Genomic DNA, 20,299 nt, shown 5'->3' on the forward strand with positions numbered 1-20,299 from the left:
GCAACTTATGCGTTTAGAAGGCTGCACCCCCCACGATGATTCATGCTTTTAGACAATCTTCATTAGTTCTGCTAAGACGGTAGCTTGCTTATTATGGGCAAGAAACGTTCAAACGCAAAACAAACGAAGAGAAGGAAGCAGCATGAAAGAGCCTAACGAGTGAATGCGGCGAGCGAAAAATATCGCAGAGGCGGAGGCGCTACGTATTTGGGACACTTTTCCGAGGTAGGCCGCCGCGGTGGCTCAGTGGTTATGGCGCTCGGCTGCTGACCCGAAAGACGCGGGTTCGATCCCGGCCGCGGCGGTTGAATTTCTTTGAAGAAGAAATTCTAGAGGCCCGTGTGCTGTGCGATGTCAGTGCACGTTAAAGAACCCCAGGTGGTCGAAATTTCCGGAGCCCTCCACTACGGCGTCCCTCATAGCCTTAGTCGCTTTGGGACGTTAAACCCCATAAACCAAACCAAACCAAACCAAACTTTTCCGAGATAAAGCACAGCCTTAAAACCATGGCTCTTTCTAAACATTCACCATCGGGCATCCGCAAAGCTTTTTAGGTGCGAACTAAAGCGTTTCTCTGGAACGTTCTTCGAAAAAAAAATAACAGACAGACAAAAAGTTAATCTTGCTTGTCTTCCTTTGTTTGCATTCCTCGTGGGCGTTCCCGCATCTTTGTTTGTATTTTCTGAAGTAACATTTGAACGTCATTACCACGCCTTCCTCCTCTTCTATATACTTCTTGATCACGCGAAATAAATTTTTAGGTCTATGAAACACAGACCGACTTCGTATAGTTCTCACAACAAAGAATAACAGAGGTAGAAAGAAGTAAGTAGAGCGTTATGGTTCCTATTCACGCAGTGTAGATTTAATTTCGGAGCGACCCGGTTATTATAACTGCACTTGTTTCGCCCTATTTGGACCTCAGGTATCGTGCTTTAGAGCTTTTTTTTTAATACGCTCGCTATAAGTGTCCGTGGCGTGCCAACCAAGACTGTAGCGATGATTTATTGTATCTAAGAAGGAAAAAGAGATGAGAAAGCCTTTTTTAATGTTTCCCGAATAGGTCTGGCCCAGAAAATGAGACGATTCGTCGCTTGCGAAATTGCGTTAGATTAGATTGTAATAATTGTAGCGTGCAGAGTACTTCAGGGCAAGTCTACTCGACTGCCTAAACGTAATCAGAATTGCCTGGGAGCGAAGCCCATAAACAGAGAGAATGAAAAATGGGTGTTATTCGTAGGTCCTGAAATTGCTCTCCAGAATTCTTTGCCGACTGCTTCACGGGTTCATTTTACTTCGAATATACGTGATTCAGCTCATAAGTACAGCATCTAAAATCCCAAAAATGTAAAATACTGTTATGGAAATATTGAAAGTAATGGTCAATTCTTCTGAAGTGCAGCAAAATATTTCTGTGAAAATTTAAAAATTTTTCATCGTTCGCATGGAGGAGTTAAGACTCATATAGGAAACCAATTAGGAACGCTTTTGATGGTGGCAAAAACGTTAATAGCAAAAAAAAAAATTACCGACGATTACGTTACTTCCTAATGCGAAATTTGAGCGCAGCAAAAAGCTGTTTCACCTTTTCGATAGATTGAGGCAAAGAAATCGAGCAACACATGTATGCGCTATCACAGAGTTTTTTTTTATTTTTCACACGTATTCCTTTAACAAAGATTCCACTAACAGTTCTTGACAGTCATGAAGGAAGCTTTGTGGTCGGAGAAATAGACTGATATATGTTCGACTTGGTACACCAATGCTTGATTCTCAAAGACGAGATCTATACAAGTGCCTCGCGAGGTTGTCAGCCGTGGGACGCGTTACGAGCGAGAGGAACGGGATGTTCTCCCGCATAAGTGTTAGGAAATTGCTGTTTGTCTTTATGTCAACATTAAAGTCCCCCACTACTAACATCGGTGTGGATCGATGGACGGTTAATGCGAGTTGCAGGAAGTGCACGACGTCTTTCGTGAGTGCGGTAGGGGCGAAGTAGGCAGCTACTACCAGCAAGCCGTTGGGCAACTTTGCGGCGCACAGTTCGCCAAGTTCATGTGACGTGCCAAACATTTCGACTGGTATTGCAGAGAGACATGTGCGCAAGTAGATAGCGACTCCCGCCGCTGTGTTGTGGTCTCTGCGAGCACCACAGCAGTATAGGAAATCTATGATTTTGAGAGGCTCTTCGGGATCCATCCAGGTTTCAGCAAAGCAAAGTACAGAGGAATGGCGCAGAATGTGATCGTGGTGTACGTCCTTGGCATGTGCGGCAAGGGAGCGTACGTTAAGAATGTTGTTGTGAATGATGAATCAAGTGCTGCCAGCGAATGACGCGTCCATTGGCTGTCTGCGTGTGTTACTGATGTGTGGTTAACATGTTAAGCTTCGCCTGTAAGAGTGGAACGCGACAGCGTCTTGCAACGCTGCCAGGGAGTCCACAGAACGCCATCGCCAATTCGGCTGTACGCCTTGCTGGACGGTAAATTTATTTTTTGAGGAAAGGAAATGTATCTCTCTCGCATATCTGGGTGGACACCTGCACCTCGCCGTAAGGGGAAGGGGGAAGATGGGAGTGAACGAAGACGCCGTATTAGCTAGACGCGCCTTTGTTCATTCCAAACCATTCAGCTGGCATTACGGAGTGGCTAGCGTGCTCGTATCGCACTCCGGAGACCCTGGTTCGATTCCCCAACTCGACCAATTTCGTTCTCGGTTTTATAGATTTATGCGGTCTAACTAGAAAGGTTAATTAGGCTATTTCATATTTATATTATTGCATTTCTATCCATCGTGTTCTGTCATTAACCTGTCAATTGTTGGAACTGTCTAGGATGTTCGACACAACGTATATGAAACGAGCAACGTCTTACTGAGTGGGGAAGTGCGTGGTGGTGGAGGGAACGCGGCTTCGTACTTATCTGTTTTTTTTTCAGCAGCGTCTGCTTCCGCGGACGCTGTTGTCGCTGCGGCGCGCGTCTTTCTTTTCTTTTCTTCTGACCTCTTCATTCTCCTCTATATTAATTAGGCTAATTGATTAATTAAGCAATTAACTAAACTCAGTCCAAGTTAGTTGCAGCATCACTATACGATCCCTTTGATTGGTTGCATGGTTACCAGCCAAAGTACAATTGGCCCCATTTGAAATTCGCGCACAGTGACGTCACGAGCATTTCGACCAATTGAAAAGCATGACATTGGGGGCGGAGCTGGTTACGAGGCCGACGCCGACGACGACGCGAAACCCAGGAAGGAAGGGAAGGGAAAACTTTATTTACAGTAATGGTTCTTCTGCGGTTTGGGGGCTTCAGAGACGTCTTGGTTCTACCCCCAGGAGCCTTCTCTGTCGAAATCGTCCGCCTCTAACCAGTGGTCGGTTGCCCTCAGTCCAGGGCTCCGCTGGCCACTGCCGCCCGTTGAGCTCGCTGTACCAGACCTTGTTGGTCTTCGCAGCGGTCGCTGGACAGCAGAGTCTCCCACTGCTCCGCACTCGGGTTTTGTATTTTGGGGACCACGTCTATGTTTTGGCAGGCCCATGTGATGTGGTATAGTGTAGGTTTTTCGTCGCACCAGGGACATTTGTTCGTGTATATCGTAGGGTGCATTTTGTTTAGTATATGTAGGTTTGGGAAGGAGCCTGTTTGTAATTGTCTCCAAGTGACAGTTTCCTCTCTGCTGAGAGATTTGTGCGGTGGGGGATATCGTATTCTTCTGCCTCTATAGTTTTGTAGTATGGCCGAGTATTCCCTGGGTGCTGGCGCGAGTTCCGCGGTCTCGTCGGAAGCTCGGAAAGTAATGTATCCTCGAGCTATCCTGTCGGCCTCTCGGTTCCCTGCAACCCCCGTGTGCCCCGGTACCCACACAATTTTGTGTAGGATCTTGTCGTTTTGTGCTTCCCGGTTTTTAATTCTGTCACTCGCTGCGAGGAGTATACGGAGCGCGTGACGACCTATCCTGCCATTCATGTAATTTCGGCAGGCTGTTTGAGAGTCCGTAAGTATTGTTAGTGACCGCCCGGTTCTATAGCCCTCCGCCACCGCTAGAGCAACGGCTACTTCCTCGGACTCTGCAGCTGTGCAGCCTCGGAGAGACGCGCTGGTCATTTCGCGTAAAGACGAATCGACCACCGCCGCTACCAGGAACCCAGGAACGGACGCCAAAGAGCTGCGCTCTAAAATGGAACCCTGCCGACGGGAGATCTGCAGACATATACTGATTGTTATAGTGAAATCTTACAACGTGTGAAACAATTGCGTTCATAAACTCTTTACCATTCAAGAATGCTTTTGGCCAGGATTGTTGAGTATGTGGAATATAGGAGATGAGCTCTGCGCCGTAACTTTGAATCGTGTCTACAATTCACTTCTCGCGGTCCCTTAGGCACTATCAGAATCTTGGGGATGTGGATACAGTCAAACCAACGCTGCACTCACACTCTCGCCCTACTCAAAGCATCCACTCTACAAGTGGCCCGCATGATCACGCGCATCTCACACAGACGTCATGGCATGCGAGAGGAGGACACACTTAAGTTGGTCAGAAGCCTGGTAGTCAGCCGAGTGACATACAGCCTCCCCTACTATAATCCCATCAAGAGTGAGGTACAACAGGCGGACGTGATTCTACGCAAAGCCTACAAAACCGCACTCCACCTTCCTCACAGCACTTCAACTGAAAAGCTCCTAGCCCTAGGACTACACAACACTTTCGATGAATTGAGAGAGGCACAACTAGTCTCCCAACTGCGCAGACTACAACAGACCCCATCTGGCAGGGAGCTCCTAAAGAAACTGGGCCGCGCCGATCAAATTCAAGAAATACAGAGGACAGAAACAATTCCGGACGAATATCGCAACACACTAAAAGTAACGCCAATACCCCGGAACATGGATCCCAACCTACACAAAGCACGCAGAGAGGCAAGGGCTGAATACGTATACAAAAGACATTAGCACCCCAAGAAACGACGGTATACGTGGACGCAGCCACATACACCAGAACAGCGGGGCAGCACAACAGCAATGCGGTAACAACGGTGATTGACTCAACCCTACGCGAGATCACCAGCGCATCACTACAAGACTGTACGATAGTCGAGGCTGAGGAAGCGGCCGTCGTTCTAGCGGCAGCGGAGGGCTATCGGTCTAAACGGTCTCTAAAAATCCTTAGACTCACAAACAGCATGCCGCAACTACCTATGCGGCAGAATAGGGCACAGAGCGCTCCGCATACTCCGCTCTGGGGGCCACATAACACAACGACAAACAAACGGAGAACCAATCAGGCATACGATAGTATGGACGCCGGGACATACGGGAGTAACAGGGAACCAAGAGGCGGACAGGATAGCTCGAGGGTACACTTATTACCGAGCATCCAACGTAGGCGACCTCGAGGGGAACGAACCTGTACCCCAAGATTATTCGGCGATTCTAAATTATTACAAGGGCTGCAGAAAGCGGTATCCACCACCGGACAACTCCCTTAGCAGAGAGGACTCTGTCGCGTGGAGACAGCTACAGACGGGCTCCTACCCGAACCTACACGTACTCAACAAAATATATCCAACACAATACAATGACAAATGCCCTTGGTGCCAAGAACCCCCCCACGCTGTACCACATAACGTGGGCATGCCAGAGGATAAGCGTGGTACCAGTGATAACAAACCCGAGTGCGGAGAAATGGGAGGGAGTGCTCTCCAGCGATCGTCGGGTCGACCAAGAAGGTCTGATTCGGCGAGCAAAACTGGCAGCAGCATCCAGCGGAGCCCTGGACTAAGGGCAACCGACCTTTGAGCAAGATGGACGAAGCCATCTCAAAACCGCCGAACACAATCCGAATCTAGAGCTAATAAAGTTTTCACTCACTCACTCACTCACTCTATGTAGATCGTCCGTGAAGGTCATGATAACTGTGCAGTAATATATTTTGCGCTTATAGGCTGCGTTAATTAGGATCACTCGGCTTATGTTTCTGGTGACAACACAGGAACTTCGGCAGCGAGACTGTTCATCCCGCAGAGAACACCCCGTGCAAGATATTCGTAAAATTGCCGACTCTTAAAAAGGTTTGGTTTGGTTTGGCTTCTGGGGTTTAACGTCTCAAAGCGACTCAGCCTATGACAGGCGCCGTAGTGAAGGGCTCCGGAAATTTCGACCACCTGGGATTTTTTAACGTGCACTGACATCGCACAGTACACGAGCCTCTAGAATTTCGCCTCCATCGAAATTCGACCGCCGTAGCCGGGATCGAACCCGCGTCTTTCGGGTCAGCAGCCGAGCACCATAACCACTGAGCCACCGCGGCGGACGAGTCTTAGAACGGCAGCTAGACTTAGCGTAATGGCGCGCATATGCGGAAAATTCGAATGACATACCGATTAATAGTCGATTCCGGACTTAAACATTCTTCAGCAGTTTTTCATATAATGCAAGATTTTACTAAAAAATGCAGTATATTCGCCGATCATCCGATGGCAGTCTTGAATTTTTTTTTACTCTTTTGCTGTCGTCAAAGGCGTTCCCCATTGGTTCTCTATGGCAGTCTTAACTGCTTGACCCACACTATGGAAGCACCCTAAAACGATTTGCTACGTATCGAAAGAATAGACCATTATAACCAATATTGCCATAAGAGTACCTCACAGTTTTCAAAATTTTTGTCCGGGAATATTGGACATGTGCGGCTTGCTATGAAGCCAACTTAGCGAAATTTTATTCTCAAAAACTTGCATAAAGGTCTAAAAAGACGAAGAGAAGGAGGGAGCCCATCAGATCAATAAATAATTGCCAACTCTGCCGAATATCCACTCTAGTTCTCTCAGCGAGTACTGTGTACCTGCGACGTGTTCTATATCCGATTCATGGATCTTTCGTCATATCTTTCGTCAGTCACTGTCATCCGGAGAAATCCTAGAAGTCTGAAAAATTGGCAAACTTATCCCTATGTTCGAATCAGGTGACGAAACAAACGCACGTAATTACCTCCCCATGCCACTGATATCTGTCACATGGAAGACCCTCGAACACATCATCGTATCAGGCGTCGGGCAGCATCTTGATAGTAGAAAGCTATTTACTAACCAGCACGGCTTCAAGAAAGGCTTCTCATGTGAGAATCAACTATTATTATTGCTATAGTAGGATAAAACTTAAAAAAAAAAACAGCAGTTGATAACACTGGGCCGTGGTCCGCGGCGTTCTGTACTACTCCGCTGGCCAATCGCAACAGTAAACGAAGTCAACTTTTTAAGTTTGACTATATCAAACAATCGAGGTATCAAAATTCTAGAGCTTATCATTTTTATTTCCTGTGATAAGCTTCTTATTTAGGGAACAGAAGAAAAGTTCCGACAACGGAATACTTTTTCGTCGTGGAGGAATTCTGTGCTCGGAGGCTGAATGTGGGCGGAGCTTCACTGCTGACTTAAGTTGTATCCGATGCAGCGAACTCCTACATAATATTTACGATAACTTTGAAACAGATTGCATATTCTTAGACTTCTCCAAAGCATTTGAGCGCGTCGCACATTCACTTTTAATAGCTAAAATCACCTGCCTTAACCTTGACACATAAGGATCTCAGTGATAAGAAATTTCTTTTCATCTCGAAAGCAGTTTACAGTTTGTAACGGTCACCAATCTCCATTTAGCAACATCCTCTCTGGTCCACCTGCCATCAAACATTAGTTCAACTACTCGCTTGTTCGCAGATGACTGCATCATTTACCGCAAAATACATTCATCTGCCGATCACATAGAACGTCATAGGGACCTGGATCGCATAACCGCTTGGTGCACACCATGGCACATGTCACTTCAGAGCGAAAAATGCAAGTTAATGACATTCATCTGGAAAAATTCTAACTCCTGTTTTAGTTACTTATTGAATAATACTTCTGTATCCTACGCGTTTTCATACAAATACCTCGGCGTACATTTCTCGAGTAACGTCTGTTGGTCCACTCACGTACAGAAAGTGCTGTGAATTTGTAGGGGAGACTTAGTCCCCCCACCCTCTTTTTTTTTTGCACTGTTTATGTTTTGTGTATGGAGCGCACAGCACTTCGTGTTCTGCTTTGAAAGATCCCTTAGGGGACGTCATGTATGTTCTGTATGTGATCTAAGTACGCAATAAATTCTCTTTGTGTAACAGCTAAAGCGTCACGCACATCAGGGCATCTAAGACGTAAATTTCATGAAGCTCCTGCCACTATCCATAATCTCACCTATCAAACATTTGTTCATCCACAACTCGAATACGCAACTCCCATCTGGTCACCTCATCAGGCTATTGCATTAATTCTCTTGAATCGGGTCAGTATGGTGCTGCACGTGTCATTTCCAGAAACTACAACCGCCACTCCAGCATAACAAACATCAAATCACCGGTCTCTCTTCATTGCAATCACGGATATTAATGGCTCTAATCTGCGTATTTCACAGAATAGTCTACAGTGCCTACCCTTCAACGCTGCCTCTTGTACTACCAAAACGCACCTCACGTCGTTTAAACAACCCTCTAAGCTTCCAACGCATTTCTGGTAGAACCATTGCATTTATTACATCTGCCCTGCCACAGGCTATCGTTCACTGGAATGGTCTTCTGAAACATTGGTGAACGTTCGTGATCCAGCTCGTCTTAGGGTCGAAATAAAGGCCATTTTTTCAAGTTACTGACGTGTCATTGAACGCCGTATAATGATGTTCCTGCTTTTCAGTGACCGCTACTAACAGTCAACAAATTTTGTACAAACGTGTTACTCATGCTCCTGTCACCATCCCTATCTATGTAATCCTACCCTCACACAATACTCCGCTCTCGAAGCCTCTGAGGCGATACGAATAGATGGTTTGGTTTATGGGGTTTAACGTCCCAAAGCGACTAAGGCTATGAGAGACGCCGTAGTGGAGGGCTCCGGAAATTTCGATCACCTGGGGTTCTTTAACGTGCACTGACATCGCACAGTACACGGGCCTCTAGAATTTCTCCTCCAAAGAAATTCCAGCCGCCGCGGCCGGGATCGAACCCGCGTCTTTCGGGACAGCAGCCGAGTACCATAGCCACTGAGCCACCACGGCGGCCTTCGATACGAATAGAATAGAAATCGCTGAATCAACAAAGTGATTTTACTAAAAGGGGCTTTGCAAAGCAGTGACTAAGAATACGCGAGATTTTGTGAGAAACTCTTTCCACGAACCTCAGTATCGTTTTAGTCTTTGTCCTGGAGTACTTTTCATTACACCACAACTTTTCATGTCGACCATCTTACATCGCTGACGTCATTACCGGCAAAGTGCAAGAAAAATGACCGATGACAAAACTGTACGCAATACGCCCAAGCGATCAACATGCCTGTAAAAGGGCTCGAATGATCGACGCGGCATATTTGCAGCGGGGCATTTTAACCGCAATATATAAGCGGGTACGTGCTGCCTTTGAGAAAAAAAAGAAAGAAAACAGTGGAAAAAGCGTTCCTCTTTTCGCAAGTTTCGCTCGAAATAGTGGACGCCTGCCAAAACTATGCGGAGATGAGGAAGTGTTGGACGCCTGTCACCGCCCACGTAAAGAACAAAAAGAGGGTTCACTTTTAGGGTTTTTGCTCTCAGGACTCGGTCGGAGCGAAATTTTAAAGTTTAATCCGGTGAAAAACGGGCGATATTAATTCCTGTCAGCGCCGTCGTACTGCCTGCGGTGGCCATTGAAGGGGGCGCGATAAAGAGTTTTGAGAATCGAATATGCGGGTCCTGTCTGAATCATTCTTCCCACCGTGAGTAGGAGAAATTTCCATTCTACTTTCTTCGAGGCATTTCGTCTCAATGGAAATAGCACGACACAAAAGATATGGTTTTGTGCGTTTGAGGAAAGGGGGGAAATTTGTAGACGATGATTCCAGCTTGGTGAAATACAGCTTGTGTATAATTTATGTTTGCGTAAGCTCGCATGCTAATATGTTGGTTAAATTGATATATTTGACAGCATACGGCTGTAGCTATTTCAGCCTATATTTGTGCCTCCGCTGGCACTTTACTTGAAAGCCGAGGACTGCTCAAGCCGTCGCTGAACGGCTTTTTCCTCGTCCACCTGTACACTTTTGTGTATGAATAAATGAATGAATAAATAATTAAATGCCGGCAATGTTGCAAAGTTTTTACATAAAAGCCCTTATGCGGTAGGAAGGTTTGAAGATATACATCGGCGTTGACATTCATTCATTCATTCATTCATTCATTCATTCATTCATTCATTCATTCATTCATTCATTCATTCATTCATTCATTCATTCATTCATTCATTTAGCCAAAATTTCATCTCCAGAATACTTCAACTTTTCAGTCAGAACACAGTTTAATTTGGTTTTTGTCTCTACTTAATGAGATTAGAAATCAAGGGATAACTGAGTCACTTCAATATCTTCTTTCTTCACATTCGTCGATACATTAAGCATACTCATTCAGAAACTGGGCCTGATTGCGTAAAAAAAGTGCAAAGTTTATTTTTTCGTATTCAGCCTTCGTTAATTATTTACTTTCGTTTTTCATGTTTGATTTCAGAGTTAATTTTATGATCAAGCTTTTGCATGGTGAGGCAATTTTAAAATCTTGTATTTATCAGTGGCAAGGTCGATACTTGACGATGCCATCGCGAAAGTGCAGACATTTGTGCGCTCTTCGCAGTAAAAGTCACATATGAACAAGATTTCAATCCCTGGTTAAATGTTATAAAATTGTAAACAGCCCCCGTACATGCAAACTTCGTTTTATGAAAGCTGAACAAAGTGTTTGAAGCCAATAGTGCACTCTTGGCCACCTAAAATGAGACCCTGACTAGAAGGTAGAAGGCCCACCATATATGGGTAAAAATGGCGGACCTTCCATTTATGGAAGGCCCACCATTTTTTGTCTTTTTTTCCGTTTTTGCGATGTTCAGTTTTTACTCGACAAACCTCTAGTTTTTTGGGATTATCGACCATTACAGCCAACGTTAGGCATCGATGCAACTCTTGCAAGCACACAACTAATGACTACCTATATCCTGTACTTCCAGGGTATCTGCAAGAGATCGCCGCAGAACACTTTACAGGTAGGAGTAAATAACGCTGCGACCGCTTGACACCAGGGTCGATATCAGTTTAGAGAACATCTCGAACTCCACTAAGTAGTGCGTTTATCAGACCAGCCGGTATCTCCGTACCGCACTGATCTAAGATCACCGGCATCGAGTTCTTGTCCTGAATCTACCCCACACCCTTAAAAGGAGCGATGTATTGAAAAAACATTCGAGTGTAGAATGTCCTGGACTTTTTCCAAAACTTAACTTGAGCAAACAGGACACTCATGGTTGAATAGAGTATAGCTCATCATGCATTCTTTAAAGGGGTCTACTTCCACGACAATAATAATGAGAGCATTTTAATAATATACTGAGTTAAAGGATTACAAAAACAGAGCGATACGATCGGGAAGTGTGCGCAACCTATACCTATCAAAGCGGAAAGCTGGGCTAGTTGGTGTGTCGTCATTAATTAAAAGACTAGCGCATAAAACAAAGGCATGCAAGAAGACACGATTAGCGCTAAAACGAGGACGAGGATTAGCGCTTGTCCTGTCCCCTTAAAAAAATGGTCTAAAGACAATCAATAGGATTCTTGTTGACTCTATTGACTTCCTATATATGTTTTTGTCTATTAATAATCTATAGACTGTCTACGGAAAAAAGCCTACTAAAAGTGTATGGCCACAAATCTATAGATTGTCTATAGACTGTCTATAGCATTTGTATTGCCTATAGACTGTTCTCTAAGATTTGTCTATAGACTTTATAAAAAGAGTCTACAGACACTCTATAGACTGTCTAAAACGTTTTTGTAAGGGTCGTCTTCTTCCATGTCTATGTTTTAAGCGCTAGTCTTCTAATTAATGGCCTATACCTAGTCTGCGCGCTGTAGGAAAGGGTTCAAAGCAGGTCAGTGCTTTGTTGGATTCGTTTCTTCCTGCGTCCGATTCGGTCTCACACTTTTAGGTTTAGCACCGCACAGTAATGAGCATGTACGACGTTTCCAATGCAACACTGCTGTTACTTTTGAACCATGGCAACAAACGTAGTATAGAGAGACAAGCAGCATGTGTTTTCACACACCCATCGGGTGTTTCAAGGAATACGCAGGTGTTGTGCTTATTTGCTTCGTCGTATATCCATTTATGCTTGCGGCCTTCTAAGGCTTCTAGAAACGATATTGAACTGCAAGGTGTTATAAAATACACATTTTGTGAGCAAATAGCTTGTTTTTCTACCGGTGTTAATTACTACGGGTTCAAACAGTACTTTGTGTATTCAAGAAACCAGCGAGATGGACGACAACTTGGTGACACAAAGTGTTCTCTGTCTCAAGTTCTCATCGAACCTCAGGTTCTCCCAAAATTTCCGCAATTGCGGTGGCAACGGCAGCGATAAAGCGAGCAGGTTATATAAAGTGGTGGCATGTACCTGAATGTATTAAAAACAAAAAAATTCTCAGTGGTAGCGTAGTACTTCTGTTCGATAATGTTTCTTGTCCATTCTCTTCTTTTCTTACATGTCCACTAAGAATAAGCACCAACACCCTCTAATCACCAGCCATAAAGTGTTGTCCTCATGCTCTTTGCAAGCCTCATTTGCTGTTTTGCAGTTCAGTCAGTTAACAAGTATTCGTTCGCACTTGAGGCTGGCAAAGTCTCCTGCATACATCCTGTTTAATACCAAAAATGTGGCTCAGTCTTGCAGCAGCGAAACGCACAGTATGGCACCCAAGCAGAAATTGACAACAGCAAGAATGAGCAGCGTAAATCGCCATGCCCAGAAAGTTTGTCCGACATTTTCACCGCAAATTCCTTCCATCTTGAAGAAAGTAGAATTAAAGAAAGTGCATCCCTTTTGTCCAGCGACATGCCTTTATTTCTGCAGGAGTCATGCTTATTCTCAGTAGAGTGCATTAAAGAAGCCGCAGAGTTTAATTTATTTTTAATTATTAGTGGTTGCGGTACTCCGTGGATGCTTGATCGTGCTTTGTTCATTCAATGAAAAGTCGTACACGGTGTGAAAGATTTAGCTCAAAGTGTTACCACGATGTTGATTATTTCTGGTACTAGTTTCGAAGTGTGGCGTCAAATCCTTCTTTCTTGCGCGTGCCTTGTGAACTTGTGTTGCACTGTCAAAGCGTGTTGAATTGATGAAACTCTCACTGTGGCACGAAAACTTTTTCTGCTTCTGGACGTCGTCTACAACAGTAAACTGAATTTAATAAAATGATGAGATTTGTAAGCACGATCAGTTGCTAATGTCACTGATTCCCGAGATTCTGGGTACGCAAAGCATGTAATGGTATCAGGAACAAATTATAATTTATCTCCTCGCTCATAGATGAAATCTAAACGCAAGATATCTAATCACCCTAGATATCTAATCACCCTAGTGAATTTAAACTCAACACCTGCACAGACTGGGTCTGACTTGCCGCTTGCACATGTCAGACAAGTTTGAAGAATACCTTTCCACTTCGTGGTGAAGATAAAACAACCAAGTAATAAACTTGCTATGCATGTATAAAAACTTCAAAGTGGAGACAAAAATACTTCAACGCTGATATTTCATGAAGATTGCGTCACATACATCCCGCCTACGAACGATATAATTCCATGGCATGTTATTAAACGGTCGAACTTTCTTAAAGAAATCTTTTCACTCACCTATCTTGACGAACGACCGGATCTGATCGTCGTACTCCGTCAAAAGGGACGATTCCCGACTGCTTTCGCGTGACAACCGCCGGGAATTGCGCTTCAGGTAACGGGTCAATGCTGCAGCTGACGTCATTTTCGAGCGCTTTCCTTTTTGTCCCGGCGAAAAGGTGACACAAACGTCGTTCTAGTCTTCGCCGTGTTTGAGGGGCGCGATGCAGACGACGACGCAGTTGCTGTCTTCAGAGATCCAAAAACGGCGTCCGCTACTCCGCTCTGATTCAGAGCCTGATTCAACACTCTCAAAGCTCCCAGCAGTCGTACACACACCCGCACACTCACTCGCACACCCGGGTCTCCGCTCCGTCGTTCAGCCTTTCAGTCTGCTGCGCAACTCTGAGCTAGACACAGAGTCGCCGACGCTTTCGGTGTGGCGGCCATGTTGGAATGTCGCAAGCAGTCGCGTGTGCCGCGCTAGCAGACGACGGAGGTCCTTCGTAGCAGACGACGACCTCCTTCTCTGCGCTTCGCACTGGGGGGCGGCATTCCCTTCGAAGGTCGCCTTCTTGTTCGAGCAAAGCGGAACCAATGCTTCTCAATAACTGTCTTCTAGTTTTTGTTGGTGTTCATGACAATCCCCAACGATGTCCATTGAAATTAAAACGAAATACACTGGACAGAGTTGCCCCACGTTTGCGTTTAACGTAGACTGTCGAATGTTTCACAGTTGGAGACAATCGCGAATAAGCAGACGATGCTGTTGGAGCAACGCAGACGATGCTCTTGACATGATCTGAACAAACACTGTCTTTCAGGAGCAATTTCAGGCCTATGTCGCCGGCGCGATGCAGACGACACTTGCTCAAAATTCTTCGCGAGAAATATCGCGTGAGAGACTACAAAACCGTACAAAACAATACATTAAGTCCATTCAAAGAACTGATGAGGTACACTTTTGAACTGTCGAAGCGTTTTTAAGACAAAAAGCGAAATTTCTCCACCTTACCAGGGCGTTGCGTCCCTGACCAGACGACGCCGTTTGGCAGACGACGCCCACGTCAAAGCAGACGGCGCAAGTTCTTCCGTATTTCGGCACAAAGAGGAGCCGGCACAAAAAACTGCTCGCGTAACGTCTTACGTAAACCTCCTCAGGCCGACGTGATCAAAGGCAAGAGCGTAGGAGCTTGCATCAAAGAAGTGTACGCCAGCAAAACACCATCTTACGCAACGTGGACTACGACGGCTTTATGCTTTCCAGGTGGCGATGACGGAACACTATAACTCGGTCACAGATGGCAGGTAGCGAAGCGTGGTCGTCTTCCACAGCTTTCGATGACAACACGTCGTGTCGACTCGAAGCGCAGACGACCGAGCCTTCAACTAGCACGACCTTCACCCATACCGGAGAACAATCCGGTCACGTTGAATAAAGTAAAAAGAACACGGACCGCAGAAAACACCCGGGGAGCAGGGTACCGCCACAAAAGACGTCTGGCACTGAAACGAACCCAAGCGCCCGGCGCCGCACCTCCACGACAAGCCGCCTCACTAACACACAAAACTCAGATGAGGAGGAGGAGAAAAAAAAAAGAAAAGGAGGGGCCGGGGTCTCAGCCACGATCAGCTGCGGACACTAAACTGAGAGCCCGGGCCGAGGGCCTGAGCCAGTTGAAAGCGCGGAGACATTCCCAGCTCGCGTCTTAACTCTCTCCGGGAGACTCCCCTCTCCCCCTGCCCTCTCCATTCTGGTGGAAAGGAGGAAAGGGGATCTGCCTTTGACCGACTTTCGGCAGCGGCGGAGGTGTGCGCTTGGCGAAGGGTGCGGCGGCGGCCACGTTTTTGGCAGCCCGCGACTCTTGCTGGGGGTCCCCTTGGCGGGCGGCTCGAGCCAGCACGGCCATTTCCTGTTGTTTATGCTGTTTGTTCATCTTTTTTCTTTTCCCCCTTCGCCTTTCGCGCCGAACTCTCAGCATCGTTCGGCGCCCGGTGAGGACCGACGCCCCAGTCGCGGCCTCAGCAATACCCTTACCCCAGCCCTTCTTTTTTTCCCCTGATCTTCTGCCTTCTTTCAATCTTTTTCTTCAAACCCTCTTCCCGGCTTATTTGGCTTTATTCTTGTCTTTCTTCGGCTTTGTCTTCGTCGTTCTATCTGCCTTTATTTCTCTATCTCCTCTTTTTTTTATAACTGCTGACTTTTGGCGTTTCGCGCCCCTATGCGTTCGCGGGGGACACCATTCGTTGTGGGCTCCGTTTGTTTTTACTTCCTCGTTGAAAGACGCCGCGAGTGATCGTCTGCTTTCGAGGGGAGCAGGTGGGGGAGGAGGACCCCCACACGTGGCAGTTTTCTCGTCTGCTCCGAAATTCCTTTCTTTTTTGTTGTTTTATTTTTCGCGGCGGAACAACAACAGACCTGTCCTGTAGAGACTTGCCCACCGCTCTGTATAGTTAAGGTTTCTGGGCCCGAGGAGCGGTGACAAAATTAAAGAAAAATAGAGAGATAAAGAGGAGCGGACTGAATCTTAATAAACATTCGCCAAGGTCGTGTGGACCCGTGGCCGTCGTAAGAATATGCGGGTAGCCCTATTCCTCTAAGGAATGCCGGAGAAAATTGGATGACTCCTGAAACTGGGAAGAACAGAAAGAAAAAATACTCTTTTCGGTGACATTATGAAAGACCCAACATCCGGGTCCTTTGTCGCGCAGTTCTGGTTCTTGGTGCAATTGCAATACTTGTTTTTATGTGTTTTACTAAATTTATCTGGCCTGCTTAAGTTGTTGCTGGCGGCACCCACACTAGTGAGAAATGAAGGAACTCTTTCTTTATTTTTTGATCTTGGGTATTCACTTTTTGACGTTTGAGGATTCAGTTTCCAGTTGTATTAAACGGATACTTAAAGAACACACGAAAACGACGGAAACATTGCTATCAACCGGTTTATTTTTTCGGTTTCCATACGTCTATATGTTTAACACAAGGGATGTTCATCGCAAATGCGACTGTGACAGAATTGTGATTTTTTTAATGGCTCATTTCATTCTCCAAAATAAACATTGTATCACTGCGTTTGTCTGCATATTGATTGCAAGAACAAGAGGTTGAATCCACTGCCATCATTAAGCACCATCTATTCCCTGGTAAATCTATTAATTCCAAGTGGTCCCTTAAAGTAGGTGCAGAATACAGAACAGTCGGGTAGCCACAAAGAATACAACCTCTAACATTCTTAGGAAAAAAAAATTGAAAAATGGAAAATTGTAAGATACTTGTTGTATATGTGGTTTCGGTTCCGTTTTGGGAATCACCTGCCGCTAGAGGCACCAGTGTCGCTATGTGTATATATATGACTGTATGTGGCAATAAAGCGGGATTTGTTTGGTTGCTAGCAGTTCGTGTACTTGGGCGGCACCCGCCGCTACAACATTGGCGACGAGGACGGGATCATTTCGGGGGGCGTGACTTTCGCCGCTTGCTTTCCGGCGCCATGAGCATTTCTGGAATCGCGCCGCCGCCCCCGTTCCTGCCTGTGCCTGGTCGACCTGCTGTTGCGTGGCCGCAATGGTTCCGCATCTTCGAGAACTACCTGCTTGCTTCGGGGGCCTCTGACTGCACGCCGGATCGTCGCAAAGCACTACTTCTTCACAGCCTCGGCGTAGAAGGTCAGCGCATATTTTACACATTACCACTTCCATCGTTGGACAACGCCAAGCTCGGTGAGCAAATTGCTACTGATAAAGCGTCGGAAGATAGCAAGGGCACAGGCGATACAAGGCCTGAAGTATCGTCGTACGATATCGCAGTTACCGCTCTGCACGCTCATTTTTCCGCAACAAGCAATGTTGTTGCCGAACGGCATCGTTTCAGTAGGCGAGTTCAGCAAGCTGGTGAATCAGTGAATGAGTACATCACAGCATTGCGGGAGCTTTCTGCTACATGCTCTTTTCCTGTCGAAGAAGATTCGCTGCGTGACCAGTTCGTTGCGGGTATTTCGTCTCGGAGCTTGCGCGAGCGTCTTCTGCTTGAAGGATCGTCTCTCTCGTTCGCTAGAGCAGTACTACTGGCAAGGCAGTTTGAGCAGGCGTACAATGATCTGCAAGAATTTCCTTCTGTAGATGTTGGACGCATAAATAGTCGTGGAAATACGCCTACGCGTACACCAGAATCCGACGAGAGCTCGAAGCGGGCGCACAACCGCCAGTCTCATTGTTACCGCTGCGGTTCATCCCAGCACAATGCAGCATCAGTTCGCTGTCCAGCCAAAAGCAAGCGTTGTCACCATTGCGGTGTCATGGGTCACTTCCGCTATGTTTGCCAGAAACGAGGCTCCGCTCCGGTGCGTGAGGTAGACAGCCAAGATTCTCCGAGCGAGGAAGTTTTGAGCATTCTGGCTGTGACGTCGGCCGCTCGCTCCGCTGTTCACGTCACAGTTTCGATTGGCCGTGCGGACATAACTTTCCTTGTAGATTCTGGGTCGTCAGTTTCCATTGTTGCACACGATCTTTTTAAGCAGTATTTTGAAGGCCAAGTACTTTTGGCCCCGACTGTTCGGTTACTGGACTATTCAAAACAGCCAATTCCGGTTCGTGGCTGTTTCTTCGCTGACGTTACGTACAAAGCTAGCACAACAAGCCTTCTTTTCTACGTCGTTGAAAAAGGCACCTCACTCTTGGGTATCGATGCCATCAAGGCCCTCGGTCTACAGATTGATGGGTTATCTCTTCAATGCCTTGAAACGACGCTAACTTCTAATTCTCGAAGGGAACAGCGCCCTGACCCGACGAAAGCCGTGCAGGATATTAACCTCCCAAAGGAATTAGTTGGCGAGTTTGGATCTCTTTTCGATCCAGGCCTTGGCCTCGCGAAAGGTTTTGTGCATCACGTCAAAACGCGATCCACGGTGCAGCCAGTGCAATCCAAACTTCGGCGCCTTCCGCTCTCGCTACGACCATTGGTCTCGGAAGAGACTTTACCAGATGAAACTGTATCAGTTGCCCTTATTTCTTCTTGCATTACCAGGGAAGAGTTTGAACAGGCCCAGTCGGAAGACAGCACACTGCAACGAAGCAAGGCCTACATTGAATCGTCCTGGCCTGCGCAAAAATCTCTGCCGGGTGAGCTTCAACCTTTCTTCAAGCTTCGCGATGAACTGTCAGTGGTGGACAATTTGATTTTGCGTGGCGAACGCCTTGTGGTTCCCGCATCACTTACAGCGCGGATAATTACCGCTGCTCATGAGGCTCACCCTGGAATTGTACGAACGAAAGCACGTCTGCGAGAAAAATTTTGGTGGCCAGCCATGGACAGGCAAGTCGAGCTAGCTATTCAAACGTGTAGTATATGCCAGGCAGCGGACAAGAGCACGAAGGTTATGACTGCACCATTGAACCCGGTCCCCTTACCAAAGGAACCGTGGCTAAAGCTCGGCATGGACATTGTTGGCCCATTTGAGAGAGCACCACACGATTGTCGATATGCGATCACGCTGGTCGACTACTTTTCTAAGTGGCCCGAAGTATACTTTTGCAACCAAGCCACAATACGCACAGTAAATGGCTTCTTGCTGTCAGTGTTCGCACGTGAAGGTTACCCTGAGGAAATTGTTTGCGATAACGGGCCACAGTTTTCATCTCGAGAGTTCCAAGCTTTTCTGCAGGATCGCGGCATCCGCTTGCGGCATTCATCCGTATACTACCCGCAAGCAAACGGACAGGTAGAACGGTTCAACAGAGTTTTTAAAAGCTTTGTTCAAGTGGCTACACTCGAGCAGCGTCCCTTACGCCAAACGGTAACAGAATACTTGGGCATTTACCGTTGTACGCCGCATGCCACAACTGCAGTTGCCCCAGCACTTCTCCTGCATGGACGTCTGCCAAGGACTCGGCTCGATGTCGTTGGGTATCCGTCAGCAATATTTGCAACCGACCCTAGTTCAGAGCTCCACCGCCTACGCGAACGGGTGAAGCAAAAGCAGCTATCCAGTAAACTATACACAGACGCTCGCAGGGCCGCAAGGGAAACCAAAGTGGATGTTGGTGACCTTGTACGAGTACGCAAACCGACAACTGCTTTTAAAGGTGACCTGGCCTTTAGCCGCCCAAGAAAAGTGATAAGAAAGCAGGGGCAATCGTCTTTCCAACTTGATGATGGAAAAACATGGAACGCTTCAAAGTTGTCAAGGATGCCACGAGCTTCTGCATCTCTCTGTGGGTGGGGGGAAAGGAGTGATACAAATGACACCGCTAGGGAAAGCAGCTCACCGCCTACCTTGGAGAGACCCGTTTCAGAAGCGCCAACCGGAACTTCAGCTGTGGCTGCTGCGAAGCAGCCGCCTATGCCACCAGTGACCGGCTGTGAGCCGGAAGAGACTTCGCCTGCCGCCAGTGGTTTCTCAGAAGCATCGGGACCTCAGCGTAGGGTACAGCCATCAAGGAATAGACGACCTCCAGATCGCTATGGACACTAAGTACAGCAAGACACGTTTTGCAGTGAACATGAACCTGTCACAATCTGCACGAGTGTTGAGTTTGCTGACGTTGTGAAATATGGACATAAATGGAGTTGTATCTTGCTTTCCTCTTTTTGT

General features: G+C 46.7%; 1 protein-coding gene and 1 pseudogene across 7 annotated transcripts in view; one reads left to right on the plus strand and one right to left on the minus strand.

Annotated features, from left to right (window-relative positions):
* The window catches only part of Stacl (SH3 and cysteine-rich domain-containing protein), a 413,237-nt gene that overhangs the window by 223,629 nt on the left and 169,309 nt on the right, over positions 1-20,299 (minus strand). For 4 of the 7 annotated variants that reach the window (XM_089552244.1, XM_089552232.1, XM_089552205.1 and 1 more), the window contains exon 1: positions 13,728-15,289. The exons of 1 other annotated variant lie outside the window; for it this stretch is intronic. In XM_089552244.1, the coding sequence (XP_089408370.1) occupies positions 13,728-13,854 (127 nt within the window). In that variant the 5' untranslated portion in view covers positions 13,855-15,289. Of the gene's footprint in view, positions 1-13,727; positions 15,291-20,299 lie in introns of those variants that run through there. 2 more of the 7 variants (XM_089552224.1, XM_089552240.1) reach the window with 2 other exon arrangements.
* LOC149366752 (uncharacterized) lies at positions 16,982-18,458 on the plus strand (annotated as a pseudogene).

Source organism: Amblyomma mixtum, chromosome 1 (assembly GCF_055824585.1).
Source record: "Amblyomma mixtum isolate Tamu chromosome 1, ASM5582458v1, whole genome shotgun sequence".
Lineage (NCBI taxonomy): Eukaryota > Metazoa > Arthropoda > Arachnida > Ixodida > Ixodidae > Amblyomma > Amblyomma mixtum.